At 36.4% G+C, this 16458-nt stretch overlaps 1 protein-coding gene across 1 annotated transcript; it reads right to left on the bottom strand.

Annotated features, from left to right (window-relative positions):
- Positions 1-320: 320 nt before the first annotated feature.
- On the bottom strand, positions 321-9387 carry LOC140157495 (tRNA wybutosine-synthesizing protein 5-like). The gene is made up of 7 exons (XM_072180699.1): positions 9264-9387; positions 6983-7113; positions 6496-6627; positions 4388-4466; positions 3061-3283; positions 2389-2500; positions 321-1261 (listed from the first exon to the last, which is right to left on the bottom strand). Exons 1-7 carry the CDS (start codon positions 9367-9369, stop codon positions 986-988), a joined length of 1059 nt encoding a protein of 352 aa, XP_072036800.1. The 5' UTR covers positions 9370-9387; the 3' UTR covers positions 321-985.
- Positions 9388-16458: the final 7071 nt, after the last annotated feature.

The following is a 16458-nucleotide window of genomic DNA, read 5'->3' as shown; positions in this document are numbered from 1 at the left end:
AATTTGATTTTACTCGAGGAAGGTATATGAAATATAGTGAAGAGCCATTTTGGTATTTGGCACATCCCCTAGGCCCCCAAACTCTGTGTATCTGCAGGTAGGCATGCTTATCAGAAATATCGCCTGAATTTCTGCTGAAGAAAGATGATCCGCGAAACACTTAAAAAAGAGGTAATTTTTCAAAACACATTTGCAAAGTTGATTAACTTCAACACTACACTATTTTTCGCTCACCTGGAAGATGCTAGTTGAACTGCATGGTGAGAACGTTCCAGGTGAGCGAAAAAATTAGTGTTGAAGTTAAACTCTTTCATCATTTTATCTACCACTACGTATGAATATCCACTCGTATATTTGCACAGTTGTTTAAAAAAAAAAAGTGATATTAAGCTATGAATCAAGAAAATAAATGTGCATATTCAATCATTCATCATGCTCATAATATTGCTAGAAATTCTTATTTTGGAAAACTAAAATGTGACCATCCACCACGAAGTGGTAGTAAAGTCGGCTCTAGATCATTTTCTGTTGATTGCAGATTTGGAAAGAATGCACTTCCAGTTTTAAAATGACACCTCAACAAGCTTCATTGGACATCTGGAAGTAAAGTTATGGTTCATCAAAGGTCAAATTTCTTATATCTTACATTGAAATCCATATACTGTTTTTGATTGTATCTCAAAATGGAAAATGCCGACTTTACGACCAGTTTGTGGTGGATGGGCACAAATGCACAAACCTTACAAACCTTGGCATGCTCAGTTTCAAAAGAAAGGGGTATCTTTGAAATAGCATTTTAACCAAACAAGGGCACTGTTGTAGAGCAAAAAATGTATGAAATCGCTAAAAAAGAATGTGTGTTTTCAAAGTTCGATGATGAGCATGCCTACCCATGGACACCTGGCCCTGGAGATTCCCATACTTGGCATATTCCATACGGCACTCTTTTGGGGACGGTTTTATAATCATAATGACACAACCCCGTCTATTTCCTCCACAACAAGCCCCTAATTTTCAAGATGGGGGCATTCTTACTAGTCCTTTTCACCTCTGGCAATTTGTCTAACTCAAGATAGTCCATTATAAGTTTGACTAGTCTCTTAAGCTGTTCACTGGACGGTATTTCATGCCAGGTATTAAGCAAGAAAGCTTCTAAAGATTCTGGGAGATGACCTAACACTCTTTGGAAGGATTCAAGCAGCCTGTTTTGTTCTACGATGTTGAGGATCCAATGTGAGAAGGTTGGCCAGATTGGGGGTTTCTGCAAAAGACAAAACATGTTAACAAGTTGTAAGAATGGATGAAACAAGATTTAAAGGAGTATTTTGTGATCCTAGCATCCTCTTTTTATGACATTTTCAGTACATATCCACGAAAAAGCATATTCCCAAAATTTCAGTTGATTCCGATTTTGCGTTTGCGAGTTATGCATGATTATGTGTATTACACTGCTCCATAGACAATACGTTGTAATTTCGTTCTGGTGCACCAGAACGAAATTCAAATTTTGCGATATCTTTGTTGAACAAATCAATCTGCAAGAAATATTTTGTACATAAACATTATGTAGCCAGAGTATTCCAGTGATATAAAAATCTCAACTTTTTTTGAGAAAAGTGGGGGGATGAGGCTGTGGATCACGAAGTGCCCTTTTAATTCATGCTACTCAAATCCTTTATCAAATTCAAAAGCCTCAGTAACTGAATGCCATTGGTAAACAAAAAGATGTGTATATTGTTAACCTAGGAATTAAAATGGATTTGAAACACTTTCTATGGTAAATTTTCTTAGCAAAAGTCACTCCTATCCTTTGAGTGTTGTCCATTTTAAAGGCTGTTTGAACAAAATGGGCATATCCCCTGTATGATCCTTTGAGCCCTACATGACAGAGGCTATTAAAAAAAATAATTTCTTCTCTAAATCACACATAATTTGTCATCAAGTTTTCTACCTGCATATTAGTTCTGGTTGCATTAAGCCTAAAAAATGTTTGATTGGCGTAACATAAAAAAAGGCATTTTTTTTAAATTTTTAACACACACACTTTTAACCTGTAAATTGCATTTGATAAAGACCTTGGAACTTTTTTTTCTTTTTTTTTAATTTAAATTTTTTTATAATTTTTTGTTTTGCAAAAAAATAAGAAAAAAAGTCTAGGGTCGGACCTATTTCTAGGGTCGGTCGGATTACGCCAATCAAATGATTTTTTAGGCCTTAATCACAAAGAGGATTTTATAGCTCTTGAGAACACACAACTTGTACCAAAAACTGTGCCACTCTTTTCACAATCCGATTGTCTCCAGTATCATGGTAGCAAGATTTCTAAGATTTGAATGTATAAAAATATCCTAAGATTTTGATTTTTAAGGTTGAGAGGCTTATAATTACCATTATTTTAGTGAGGTACCGGTTTTCCCCAGCATCCCCATAGAAATAATTGACTGAGATACACGTCTCCACCGATGTCACCTGATGCCACCAGAATGCCGGGATGTATAACCTGACAAAGAAAGACAATGGAGGTTTTCAGAATAACATGCAACCTATGGGTACAAAACCTTCCTGTATCACAGAGGTTGTCAAATTTGGGTTATTCCTTCATGTAATTTTACACGAAATTAGGGTTAGGGTTAGGGTTAAGGTTAGGGTTAGTTTAGGGTGAGGATTAGGGTTAGGATTAGGGTTAGGGTTAGGATTAGGGTTATGATTATGATTAGGGTTAGGGTTAGGATTAGGGTTAGAGTTAGGATTAGATTACACAAAATAATTACATGAAGGATCGACCCAAATTTGTTGGTAGGAATGTTAAACAATTCATTAATTTCATGGTGCCTCCGTGATGAATCAGAGGATTGGCATCTCTGCCTTGTGTGACGTCATCTGATCAAGTTGGTCTTTAACCATTTCCAAGAAATATCAGAGCTAACAACATTGGGTGACGATGAGGAAGTTCTCGAAAGTGCTCTCGATAAGCAAAATGAATAATTAAATTACATAATTCATGCTATTATAAGTTGTTTTGAAAAATTGAACATTGAATAATACAAACAATTGTCTTACATTTCTCCTTGCCTAAGATCACAATAGTAACATGTAGCTGTGTTGAACAATGGGAACTGCTCCAAATCTGGATTGATGCAATTCACTTGTGACTGAATGGTACGACCCTTTGACCCCAATGCATTGGGGTACATAGGTGAAAGGTCACAGCCATAGAGATGAACTCTCTTGTGGCCTTGTATCATTACCAGTAAGCCATCATCAGGGTCAAAATGACAGAATTCTGTAAAATAAAATGTACAAAATAGCACGGTTTTAGACACAAAATAAAAAGTTTGGAATTCAAAGGAAAGCCCACATTTTTCTTTTCTCTTAGGGCTCATACCTAATACCTCATTCAATGTGAGCTTAAGCATATAGGCTGCAGTTAGCTACTGCATGGTTGGGGAAGTCTGCACACTGATAAATAAGTGTGGGCCCTTAGACTCTGTCAAATATAAGGACTTACCATACTGTCATTTAGTGTTCTATTAACCTTCAGCCTACCCAACCAAGGCTGTTAGTCGACCAATCTGGCAATACAGCAAAGCAGACTGGGAAGAGCTAATAGGGAGCTGCTTAATATTCAATTCAATGAATATGATGTTGACCAAGCTTGGATAAGTTTCCATGGAGCCTTTATGCAGACCATGTGTACTTATATTCCTCAAAAGTCTGTTAAATGTATTAGTCAAATGACTCTCCATGGCGCAATTCAGAGTAGAAAGCACAGATTGTTCAACCAATGGAAAGAAGATTAATGATTATAAGAAGTATAAAGAGGTTAGAAACCAACTTTCTAATCAGCTTAAGTATGCCAAACAAGATTATTTTTTAGATTTTAGATTAGTCACAGACTATGAACATGTAAAAATGTTATAACTTTGCAACCAAATCAGTTATAAATATGGGGTTTGGACAATTTGGAAAACAAAAAAACATGACTTTAGCCTGAGTGGACTGGATTGGGTCACAAATATGTTTGTTCAACCAAAGCGATGAAATCGGACCGTACTTCGTTTTAAAACAATTTCAAATAACTATACTAATTTAAATTTCAGTTTTACCCATTTTACTTTTGAAGTTTTGAATCTATTTGACTGAGGCACCATTAAGTTTGAGTTTGAGTGATGGTCCCCAGCACTAAAATTAACCTTTAGTTGCGGGCTCCAGAAGGGAACAGTGGGCTCCACCACCCAATGTATCTACAACCCTGGTTTGGCATTCAGTAGTTTGTGGAAATCACATTATTTACTTGTAAGCTCCAATTCATATTTACAATCAGCTTCAAACAACATACTTTTCTCAGGAACTCATGAATTTAGGCAAAAAATATATTGATAATTACCATAGTGCCCCTTTAATGCTATCCAGAGGTAGGGGCCTCTGTGCAGCTTCCCCACATAGCCAGGAATTGGTAGATCATCCTGAAAAGTAAGTGTACAAATTCAATATAATGTTAATGTTGGTCTTAACTCTGGAATTACGGAAACCTTTGGGCCGCATAACTGCTAAATTTTTGGTCTAAAGTACATATGTGTACATCCACATCAAAACGATTAGATGCACTTGTCGGCTTCTGCAGGAATAAGAATGTTCTCTGTATTCCTAAACAATGTAACTTGGGGATGTTTTGAAGTGACCCCCACTTAAGATGAGTCTGGTATTTATTCCTAACTATGATGTAAAAAGAGACACATGTTCAGCCGACAAGTGCATCGTTTTGATATGGATGTACACGTATTTAGAATGGCAAAGACTTGTCTTGACATATCCACCTGTTAGGTAAAATTTTGGCAAAAATGCTCAGTTTGTGAGTAAATCCCATAGAAGGTTTTTTTTCTTTTAAATCCAAATTCTTTTCAGGCAACATAAATTCAATAATTTCTTTTTTTATTAAACTAGATGAATATCTGGGAAACATTTTTTTTTTAAATTTTGATTAACTTCACCAGGCAGGCTTTTTAAACAATTTTTTTGTTGCAAAATTGAGCATTCTTCAACCATTTTTGGTGAAATTTTGACAGTTTCTTTGGTGAGTACAAAAAAGTTAAAAACCTCAGCTCAGTGGCTTAATAATTAGCCATGAGAGGTAAAGGTCAATTAACTTAATCTCCCACACAGGGGGTACAAATTTTAAATGGAGTGACCTATATCAGGTAACCCCATTTGAAATTCAGTCCCTGTGTGAAAGACTTATAGCATGTCTTCCATATAGAGGGTGTATGGATTTAAACTACACCTTGCACAAAAAGAAACTCGTCAGTTATATTCATCCTTGCTGTTCAATAACTTGATAATGCTGGATTATTCTGAAATATACATTTTGTTAATTGGACTTTGCTTTCTCATTTGACACCCTGTTAGTGAAAAACAAACAAGAATTGACCAAGATATGTGCCTCCAAAGCCTCAAACCCCAAAATCAAAAGTTGCATTTTCAACAATTTTCAATGGGAATGCATCGTTGTATTGCACACAAGCACCACGGGCCAATCAATAAAGCACACAGTGTAACAGGCACAATTGAATCGTTAAAATTGTAACTTTTCATTTTGGGGTTTGAGAGTTTGGAGGCGCATATCTTGGTCAATTCTTGCTCAATGTTCACGAACAGGGTGTCAAATGAGAAAGAAAAGTCCAATTAACAAAATGTTTATTTCAGAATAATCCAAAATTATCATGTTATTGAACAGCAAGGATGAATATAACTGACGAGTTTCTTTTTGTGCCTGGTGTAGAATAGCCCACTGGGGTCCATGACAAAACAGTACCATGATGTATTGGACAGTCAGTGGTTAACACCCTACTCTTTTTGAAACTGACTATGAGATACATACATGTACAGGTATCTGTACACTGAATCGATGCGTAACATCCCCTCCAAGGGACTGAGTAGCTATCATGGTTCATTTACACAATTCTAAATGCACCATGGGGAGAGTGGAAGTCTAACCTACAGATATTAATTACCATTTAAATTCTGGTTTATTTTATCACAGCAAGTTTCCACTGCAGGGAATTGGACCTGTGGCTTCATGCACTAAAAGAGGAGAGGGTCCTAACCAAAAACCTCTCTGTCCTCCATGTTGTACAAATCATATGTTTGTGCATAAATTGGCGGCAAATAAACTTGACTGTGCTATATATGCATAGACAGTGCACGATTGAGGTTGGTAATTTGTCATGTTTTTTTTGGTTCAACAGGAACAAGAAACAGTGAAAACACCAGGAGGAAAGTGTTAGTTGGAAAAAGGAAAGCAAAAGATTAAAAAAAAACTCAAATCGTGCATGTTATGAATATGCATGTACCGGTCTCTGTATGTACACAGGACATCTAAGACCGCTTTTTAACATATCCCCTAAAGACCGTGTAATCTAATCTGTGGTGCACAAGGTTCAATTCCTGCTAAGCATATAAAATTGAAGACATTGTTCATGTTGCTCAAGTTCTTACCTGTAGCTCTGGGAAAGACTTCTTGATATTTTGTACAGCCAAATAAGAACTTCTTGCCCTGCTATTGGCAGCTCGTAGGTCGGCAATGTATTCCTTCAGAGGACTCTCTCTGATCGTGTATGTCCTGCCCACCTGGATGCATGGGTGAATGGTTAGATAAGTGGATAAATTCTTTTTATAAACACACAAAAAAAATCTGTGCACTTAAAACAAAAGCAATATCATTACACCTAAATTACCAAATTAAGTAGGACGCACATATCTCGTGAATTTCACAAAATGCAGTCTTAGCGCTATTTGGTTCAGATCACAGCATTGTGTAAACAAAACGGATACATATAATACATAATTTGGCAAAACAGGAAAATATTTTTTTGCCCTGGTGCACTCTGCTTATAGCCAATGAAACCACATGACTGAACTAAAGGAGGCCCTCTCTTGCTAACACCCATTTCCGCCACACAACACAATGAACACATAGACTTACTTTGTAGGCTTCTTGATCAGTTTGTTGCCTTATAAATGCAATATTATCCCCAACTCTTTCAGTCAATGAATCTAACGTCCAATTGGCAGCAGGCCACTTATCAGCAACATCTGTGATTACCACTGGCTCTCCTGTATGAAGATAGAAATTAATGCAATATTATCTGTCAACCCTCTCTTTCTTACTGTGTATTAAATGTCCAATTCAAAACAAAAAAGTGGTAAGGCACCAGTCGTGCCATTTTTAAAGCAAAAATCATCATATTCAAGTTCAACTACGGGGGTCATTCAAAAAGTTCTACCTCTATCATCACACCTCCGTTATCTTAAGTGCCAGGCATTTGAAATTACCCATGTTTATACTTGTCAATCTAGACTACAAAATAAAAAATGTGATATTTGGTTGTTACGATATATTGGTTTTAAAGCACATACAGATTTGGTATATCAGAAATGGTTAAAAATGTTTTCAAGATGTGGTTGTCCAACTGCTTACTCAGGATAAATATATATTTTGGTCTTATTTAAGCTCCTTGACATACTTTGGGACTTCAAAACACAATGAAACATGTTTTATATTGAGAAGAAAACATCAAAGTACCCGGGGTAAAAGTATCACCAGGGTACATGGTGATACAGTCACCCATGGAAAACAGGGTACTGAAAAGTAGTACACCATGTCCATATGGGCCAAGGGATGGTTTGTTTACATGGCAATCATTCCTTCAGAATAGGCAATACAGATTCCAAACATACAAAACTTACCTCATATCAGTTTTAGTTGCCCCTAATAACTCCAAATTGACATGACAATTAATTCTATTTGCTCAATTTCAAGGAAAACATGGTTTTGTTAATATATGCAAAATTACAAGAAAATCAGAAAGGTTATATATCTGGTCATTTGCAGTAGGCCACTTCAGGTAATCAATATTGGTGCTTGAATTGCATGACTCAGTGACTTTCTGCTCATTGTAAGAGTGATAGTGTTGTAAACTTGATTGCATAACATTAAGATTGCCAACTGACATCCTTTGTATTTGAGTTGTCTGTTGATGGTATTAGAACTGTCATGGATGTAAACATTACACAAAATGTCAACAAAACATGCTACTGCAGAACTCTATGCCTGTATGTGCGTGTCTGAGGGCCGATCTGAGGCTGATGACACACATTCGATGGGTGTATCACCAGGGCTCAAGTCCAAAGTGGAGTGCAAAATTTGCAATGGTCTCCTTAAACAGTTGTGTGTATGTAGCAATGATATTTTGAAAATATAACATCTGCAAAATATTATGTAAACAAGTAAAACAACGAAGCTCTTTCACATTGAACTCTGTCCTCATTGTAATGTAATTGGATTTTGGCTAAATTATACCATAGGGAGCAAGTTTATCAACTCACTATGATGCCATTAAACTTTACAGGCAAACTTTTCACACAAACTGGGTCAGGCTTATATAATGTCCTTCAGGTATATAGAGCAGATGGTTTTTGCTCCTGAGTATGTGGCTGCACGGGCGGAACTTAAATTCCAGGGACTCGCTCACATCCTTAATAGAAATGTGATACATTCTAGCAGTACCTTTTTTCTTATCAGAAATAATGTACCGCTTGTCTTGAGTCACTGAAATTCCAGTGTAGTAACTGGATTCCTTGCCCTAATATAATACCAGTGTGTTATTATTTTTTGAGAAAAATGCAATTTTATAGTCACAAATTTATCCAAGGGTGAAGTACCACCATAAAAGAAACTGTTTAAATCTCTGACCTGCGCAAATCATTATAATTGAACTTTGAAACCGGTCGAATTAAAAAGACCAGTTTGCGTATGATGTCCTGTCAACCAGACCTTTGCCCTGACATCACACGCAAACTATTTCCCATAGAAATCCAAAATGGTATATTTTATTATTCCAAATTCAATACATTATTAATATTATCAACTTTCATGCTTTCATTGGCATGCCATTGGTTATTGCCGTACCGTACGTATATACCAGCCAAACGTGAGTGTAATAAACGTGTCGTTATTTACTGCTTAATCATACTCAAAGATGGATGATTAGCCAAAGTGAGATTTAAAAGTATACTAAAAAGAGACTGCAATGTAGCATGATACATGTATGTGATACTAGTGGCATGGCAGTACTTCCGAGGAGTTCCGAATTCGACAGGTCATTGTACATTTGTAAGCTTACCTACTTCTACACGAAAGAGTTAAATTACTGTGAACAATTCGTTGTCCTAAAAAAACAACAACCAACAAACAATACCGTTACCTTTTCCAAGATATTTGTCATTGAAATCTTCAAGAGTTATGGAAGAAACTCGCGGAATTGCTACTTCATGTTGCTGTTTACTACATTTCACGCACTGCACGTCCATGTTTACTTTTGGTAATCCATGTATCAAGGTAGTTATGAATAATTAACCAGGTGACGTATTTACCAACTACTAAGTATACGGATGTAGTCTCCTACACACACAGCCAGTTTCGGTCTGACGCTCTCGTCGATCCTATTAAAAAAAAAACCAATTTCTCAATTTTTTGAATTTTCTCTTCGTTTTAAAAATATACTTTAAAATGTCCAAAAATTTTGTCAAAATTGAAAAAAAAAGTCAAATTTGGACCTTTTTTGACCCATATTTTTAAAACGAAGAAAAAATTTAAAAATTTAACAAAACCGAATCTAGTTTTGTGTCTTTAGAATAGGCCTACAAATATGCAATTTTCATCAATTTGGATATTTAGGGCACTTATTTGTGAAGAAGTTAATCGATGCTCCAAAAGTTCCTAAATATGCTTATTCGTTGATGTTGGACAAGTGCCTTCCAGATAAACAAATTTCCTCCTGGGAAACTTTTGCGGGCTTCACTGTGGATTCTGATCTGAGGATTGGGAAGAAATTCATCTTAGGAATTTCAAATGTTCCATTAGTTCCAAATTACGTTCATTTTATTTCAAATTTTTTCATGATGCCATTGCTTTTAATGATTTTTTATTTAAAATCAAAAGAAAAGATTCTCCCAACTGTGCTTTTTGTGATAAAGCTCCAGAAACTTCCTCCCACATTTTTTGCAATTGTGATATTGTTAAACCTATTTGGGAGGCGCTTGTTCAAGTTATCAAAGTTAAACATGACATTGATTTTGATTTGTCAACATTTGATAAATTATTTGGAGTGCCCTTAGATAAATATATCACTTACATTTGCTTATGTTTGAAATATCATATCTATCTGTGTAAATTTCAAGAAAAAAACCTACTTTCGTTTCATTTAAAACTTTTCTGAATGTTCTTAAAGATACTGAATATTATATTGCTAAGAGGAAAGGTAAATTATCTATGCATTAAAAAAATGGAGATTTGAATTGTAACTTTTCACTTGTACACTGTATAATGTTTTAGTTGTACCACTGTAATCTATTTTTGTATGCTGCTTTTTTTTGTTGCTTTTTCCATGTGATTTCTTGTGATTTCTATGTGATTTCTTTGTTTTGTTAATAAAAATACATGAAGATAAAAAAAACAAAAAAAACAAACAAAACTGCTCATTTTTGCAGGAATCTGCTGATTTCCTTTCTGATACTTATCATCAATACTTTTAAAGACACAAAATTACAAAACAATGTCTAAAATTTCCCACTTTTTGAGTGATCCTGCTGCGTGCCTCCTTAATTAAGGGGTGTTACTACACCCCTCAATAAATTTGTGAATATTTTTGCATTTTTCTCAAAGACGAATAACACCCTGGTAACAAAATTATGTATATTATAGGGGCAATGAATTCAATTACTACACTGGAATTTCAGTGACCCAAGACAAGCGGTTCGATACTTGTGATAGAAAATGAGGTACCGCTAGGATGTACCTCATTTCCTCTCATATTTACTGAACCGCTTGTATTGATTCACTGAAATTTCAGTGTAGTAATTGGATTCCTTGCCCCAATAATATACATAACTTTTGTTACCAATGTGTTATTAATTTTTGAGAAAAATGCAAAAATAGTCACAAATTTACCACAGGGGAGTAGTACCCCTTAACCAAATCCATTTATTTATTATAATCAAGTAGGCCAAGTTCAACCAATGAATAGGCCTATCCGAGAATAAATAAAGGTGATCCACAGCATCATACCCCCACTTTTCTAAAAAAATTGAGATTTCCTTTCTGAAAATGTATACTTTTACTTACCATCATTATTTTTAAAGATACAATACAAAACACAATGTCTAAAATTTCCCACTTTGAGTGATCCTGGGAGCTGCGTGCCACATTAGCTCACATTTACCTTAATTGATTGGTGATCATTTGAACGCCCCTCGCCCGTGAGAAGTTTTGCCCATCCCAGATTCTCCGTGGTCAGGCTGGCCAGCCTGGTTGATATGTAGGCCTATGCCTTAGACCTAAAATACTTTTTAGCGACCCATTTCTCTCCTCAACCCCCCCCTCTTCGGTTCCGCAAATCATAAGGAATCCAAGAATGCGGGTGGTATATTGGCATGTCCGAGACGGTCGGGGATGGGGGGGTGGGGGGGCTTGATTTTTGGCAGGCCAAGGGGGGGGGCAATTATTGGCAGGCCGGGGGGGCAATTTTAGGCACGACATTTGGAAATACATCAGCAGTAGATATAGCTACCTATAGGCCTACCTTTATCAGCTACCGTGAGTATTTTGTAACGCACTGAATTTACTGATATTATTATCATATATTTACAGATGTAGATGTGGTGGTCATCTTTTAATGCTTTTAAAAATATGATTTTGTATACCAGGAAACTGGAATATTACTTTGCTAAAAGACTCTCAAAGTTATATTCAATTCAACAAATGGGTGCCTATGGAGTGAACCTTCTGATTGATTGTGTTCTGTGTAAAGAAGTCATCATATTTCACTATAGTTTATTATCATGTTTTTTTTGTTTGTTTGTAGGCTACTGATATTATTAATTAGCTAGCAGCAGTAGGCCTATAGACCTTCATAATTACTTCATCAATACCGTTATCAGCAGTAAATTAAATATACTTCATCAATACTACATCAGCAGTAGATGTCTACTTCATACCCTTATCAACTGCAGTAGAGATATCTGCTTCATCAATACTGATATCATAATCAGCATTAGATGACTACTTCATCAATAGGCCTACCCTTATCAGCAGCAGATAGGTACTTCATTAATTCTGGTTGGAGTGGTAAGGCGTAGTTTGCTCAGGGGCACCGGGGGGAGGGGGGGAGCAAAAACGGCTTGTGTCTCCGCCCAATGAGACCCGGTGCCCCAATCATGGTTGGTGCCCCCCCCACAATCGGATGACCCACGCTACGCCACTGATGAAAGACAGCAAAAAAATAAATAAAAAAAGAAGGAAAACAAAAGATGAAAGTCACTTTAATATCGAACAGATCAGTTAACAACATACGAGTGTGATGGAAAGGATACAAAGGTTGAAGGCACAAAGGTTGCAATAACAATGATAACGTTTTACAATAAATACCAAATGCGTCATATTATATCATGGCACAAGAACGTGACGGCGGACATCTTTTTCATCAAGTGGTTATGCTAAAACAGGATTAAAATGTCCCGATAAAATATATTGTCGATAGCTTTCCGTTTCTCTCTAAGCTTCTTTAAGCATGGTAAGTATCATGTATTATGATGAGTCAAACACTAGTTGCAAGTTTCTTATTCAAACTTTGATAACATAGAATAACTATTACGAGAAAGGAACTATGTACTTGCTCAAAATAAAGAATTTGATGATTTCATCTCTAGTACAGACATGTTTCTAAAACTTGTACAATTTTTTATTAAACTGTCAAAATCATACAGTTTATTTCAGATAAATAATGTTTATGATTGATATCTTTATCGTCCACTTCGGACATAATACGCATGCAAAACATACTAAATGACAAAGAGTGAAAAGGGACCAATATCACTCTAAAGGATTGCCTATATACAGTGTTAAGGCACCACATCCAATTTGGTCCTATAGAACTATCGGTACCCGGTAAGGTACCAATAACTCTTAACATCGCTCCCTGGAGATGTAATACATTGTATAAAGCATAATAATGAACATTTGCATAGTGTTATTGGTTTTCATTGAAATAAAAAACGTATGCACTGTAGGCCTACAAATGTTCAGGGTACGATAAAAAGTGCCATCGGTACCTCTTCGAGCACCGATACCGCTATAGCACCAAAAAAGATGTTGTGCCTAAAGTGAAATGACAAGAGTGAAAAATGTGTAATGTGTCGCACACAATAACTCTCAAAAGAGTGAAATTTTACGGCATTGGAATAATCGCTGTCAGATATCCGTAAAATTTTAACTTTAGTTTCGCTGTAGTTCCTATATAATATAAGGGCTGTGCATGACTGTGGTGGATACAAGGCTAAACGGCGTACCAGATTCTTTCCCCCTCTCGGGCTGCCAAAAATCTCTTTCCCCTGTATATCCTAAATAAATACAAGTATGTCAAAAATTAATACAAGCAGCCACTTTCTGGACTCTTTAGCTCTGATTTAAGACCTTATTTGTTGACATTGGTTGAGAATTAAAGAAACGGTGATCTAAAACCTAATGAAGAAACGAAATCAAAAGTTGCACATTTGTGTTCTAATCAATGGAAGCACGGCGCCAGTCCTCTTGTTCGCGTATGCTTTGTGTACAACTCAATAGGGCATGCAATGTAGCAAACTGCAACTGGCATCTTCCTTTGGTTTTTGGATCGTCGTGTTTTTATTTCTAGAACAATTTCAACAAATGAGGTCTTAAATTAGAGCTAAAAGATGCAGCTATTGGCTACTGGTTCCAATTATGACATATCTGTCTTTGTTTAGGATATACAATGGGTGAACATAACTGGTACCTTAATTTTTTGGCTTACTATAGATTAACTTATTATGGTTTCTGTAGTGTTTTCCTCAGCTTTTTAGAGCATGTTATTTAAACAGATTTTTGACCTGCCAGCAATTGCTTGCCCTTTTCGTTTGCCAAATTTTACCAATTGATTTTGCAATTTTACCCTTTCCCAGGGCTCATAACTATTGCACAGCCCCTTAGCTGTAGTATCCATCCCTTAACCGATGGTATATCATCTTTTCGCTATTTTAAAAGCCTGCTGAGGCTTTGGGAGTAGGCTGAATATTCAGAACAGCGGTTCCCAAACTGTGGGTGGCGACCCTTTTGGGGTCGCAAACTTTTTCAAAAGGGGTTGCGGGAAAAAATATCCCTGCAATAAGGTGCAAGGTATATAGGCCTACCATCGTATATCAAAATACAATGTTAAATTTAATTGATACGTAATCCTATTAATTGTTTTGTTTTAATTAAGACGTAAATATCACAGCAAAATATTAGAACCTCGCAATAGATTTGTAGTGCATTCCATAAAGATCGTAAAAACAAAAGAAATTACTCTTCCAAACCGCAAATAATTGCCAAGGAGGCCAAATTCAAAACTCGTTACCTTATTAAGTAATTCTGTACCTGATTATGTACGGAACCTGATCAGCTACATTGCCCAGAAGTGGCAATTTTTCAAGCGCTTCCCGCGCAAATGTCTAAGCAGAAATGGCACAAAATATGCTTCCGCCACCGCTGCAAGGAGTGTGTATTCCAAATGGGGTTACCTGAATGGGTGACTCCATTTGAAATCTGCACCAACTGTGTGCATAATCATGCCGCCGGTTATAGGGGGTATATCGTGGATTTTAACTGCAGTATAGCATATTAAAGTTTAGCTTAGATTTATAATGCATTATCGATTAGGCAAAAATATTGACCAATTACGATTGATATTCAAAACAATATTATGCGACAGATAAGCATTTTATTGAGACAGATTCTGGTTCTGGTTCTGGTTAGCTGACGTTGTGCTAGAAGCATTGGGCTATTCCATTTAAAATCCATACTACCTCTGTGGAAGATTTTGGAAATATCTTCCACAGGGGGAGTATGAATTTCAAATGGAATGAACACATTAGCAGTTCCATTTGAAACTCACCCTCTCTCAGTAAAAGAATCAGGTTGAATCGTTCTCATATGGTGTATGGAATTCAAATGGAACTGCGAATGTGTTTATTCCATCTGAAATTCATACTCCCCCTGTGGAAGATATTTCCAAAATCCTCCACAGGGGGAGTGTGGCTTTTAAATGGAATAGCCCATTATTAAAGTCAACTTGACCCATGAACTTGCATTGTGATGTGCAGAAGGTTGTATTTGTTTGCACACGTAGCGACTACCCAAACAGGAAAGTTTAAAGTTCGGCGATATAGGCATCATAGACAGACACGTCAGAACATTGTACGCAATTTGTCTACATTCTATTCGTTATCGTAACTATTTCATTTCAGTTATACAAGATAAGAGCTACTAGTTTAATTTGACTGAATGTGACGTGACGTGGTTACACCCGTAAAAAAGGACGGAAAAAAAGAAAAGCGCAGTGATTTAGACGTTGACCCACAAGCCTAAGCACAATTTACTGTAAGTATAACTATGATTACGTCCAAAATAATTACTATGAAAAGTTAGTTCCTGTCGCTCAAAATACTTTGCTCAAGCGCTTGAAAATACTTGCTCAAAATACTTGAAAAATCGCTCAAAATACTTGCATCGAGGTACAACACCGTCTATAATGCAATACGCAGCAGTTTTTATTCATTATGATCGCATAGTGTCGAATAACATACACCTATATTACCGTCCGTGTCTACATCCATTTGTATTATTTTGGCTATAGAGGGCGATGTTAACCATTTTTGACAGTGAAAGGCCGTTTTTTGGTTTTGTCATTAATCTTCATCTTGCTCGTGAAATAAAGCACTTCAGGGGCTATAAGGACGTTTATAACCATTAATCGGTATTTTGCAAAAATCGAGAGTAACTTGAATGCCAATATGTTCATTATTTAAGGGTAAATTATCCTTATATCATGTCATACAGCTACAAGAAAAATACAAGTTTCCACTGGTGTCCAAAATGGCAAGCAACTCCAAAGACAACCTGACGCAGTCATCAGTTGTACACCAACATGAGAACCTGGAAGGTATGTCATCGTCAGCTTCAAGTATGTTCACTAGGATCACCAACATGTGCATCTATCAGGGCACAGTTCTTTAACCACAATACATTTGTACATTCATTACATGACCTTTGAAATTGTGAGTACAAAAACTCATACTCTGCAACTTGAGGTCAAATTTTGCACTATGATTGTTTAATTGAGGTTGTTGAACTATGTCATTGGGATGAGGCCACTGTGGTCCATAGTGGTTCATGTGAGTTACGAAAAGTGCATCACGTCAATCGTTAAACCCCCTGGTACTCCGGTTTCCTCCTGCAGAAATATGTTGATAATAAATAATGGCGTTAATGGTAAAGGTAACCGATATACCCCAAGAATATCCAATTACCTAATACAATCCCAAAACTTCGTCTTTGCGGGATTGAAC

The sequence above is a fragment of the Amphiura filiformis genome, chromosome 7 (assembly GCF_039555335.1).
Source record: "Amphiura filiformis chromosome 7, Afil_fr2py, whole genome shotgun sequence".
Taxonomy (NCBI): Eukaryota; Metazoa; Echinodermata; class Ophiuroidea; order Amphilepidida; family Amphiuridae; genus Amphiura; species Amphiura filiformis.
The sequence above is the reverse complement of the archived record's forward strand: the minus strand, read 5'-3'. Positions and strand labels throughout refer to the sequence as shown.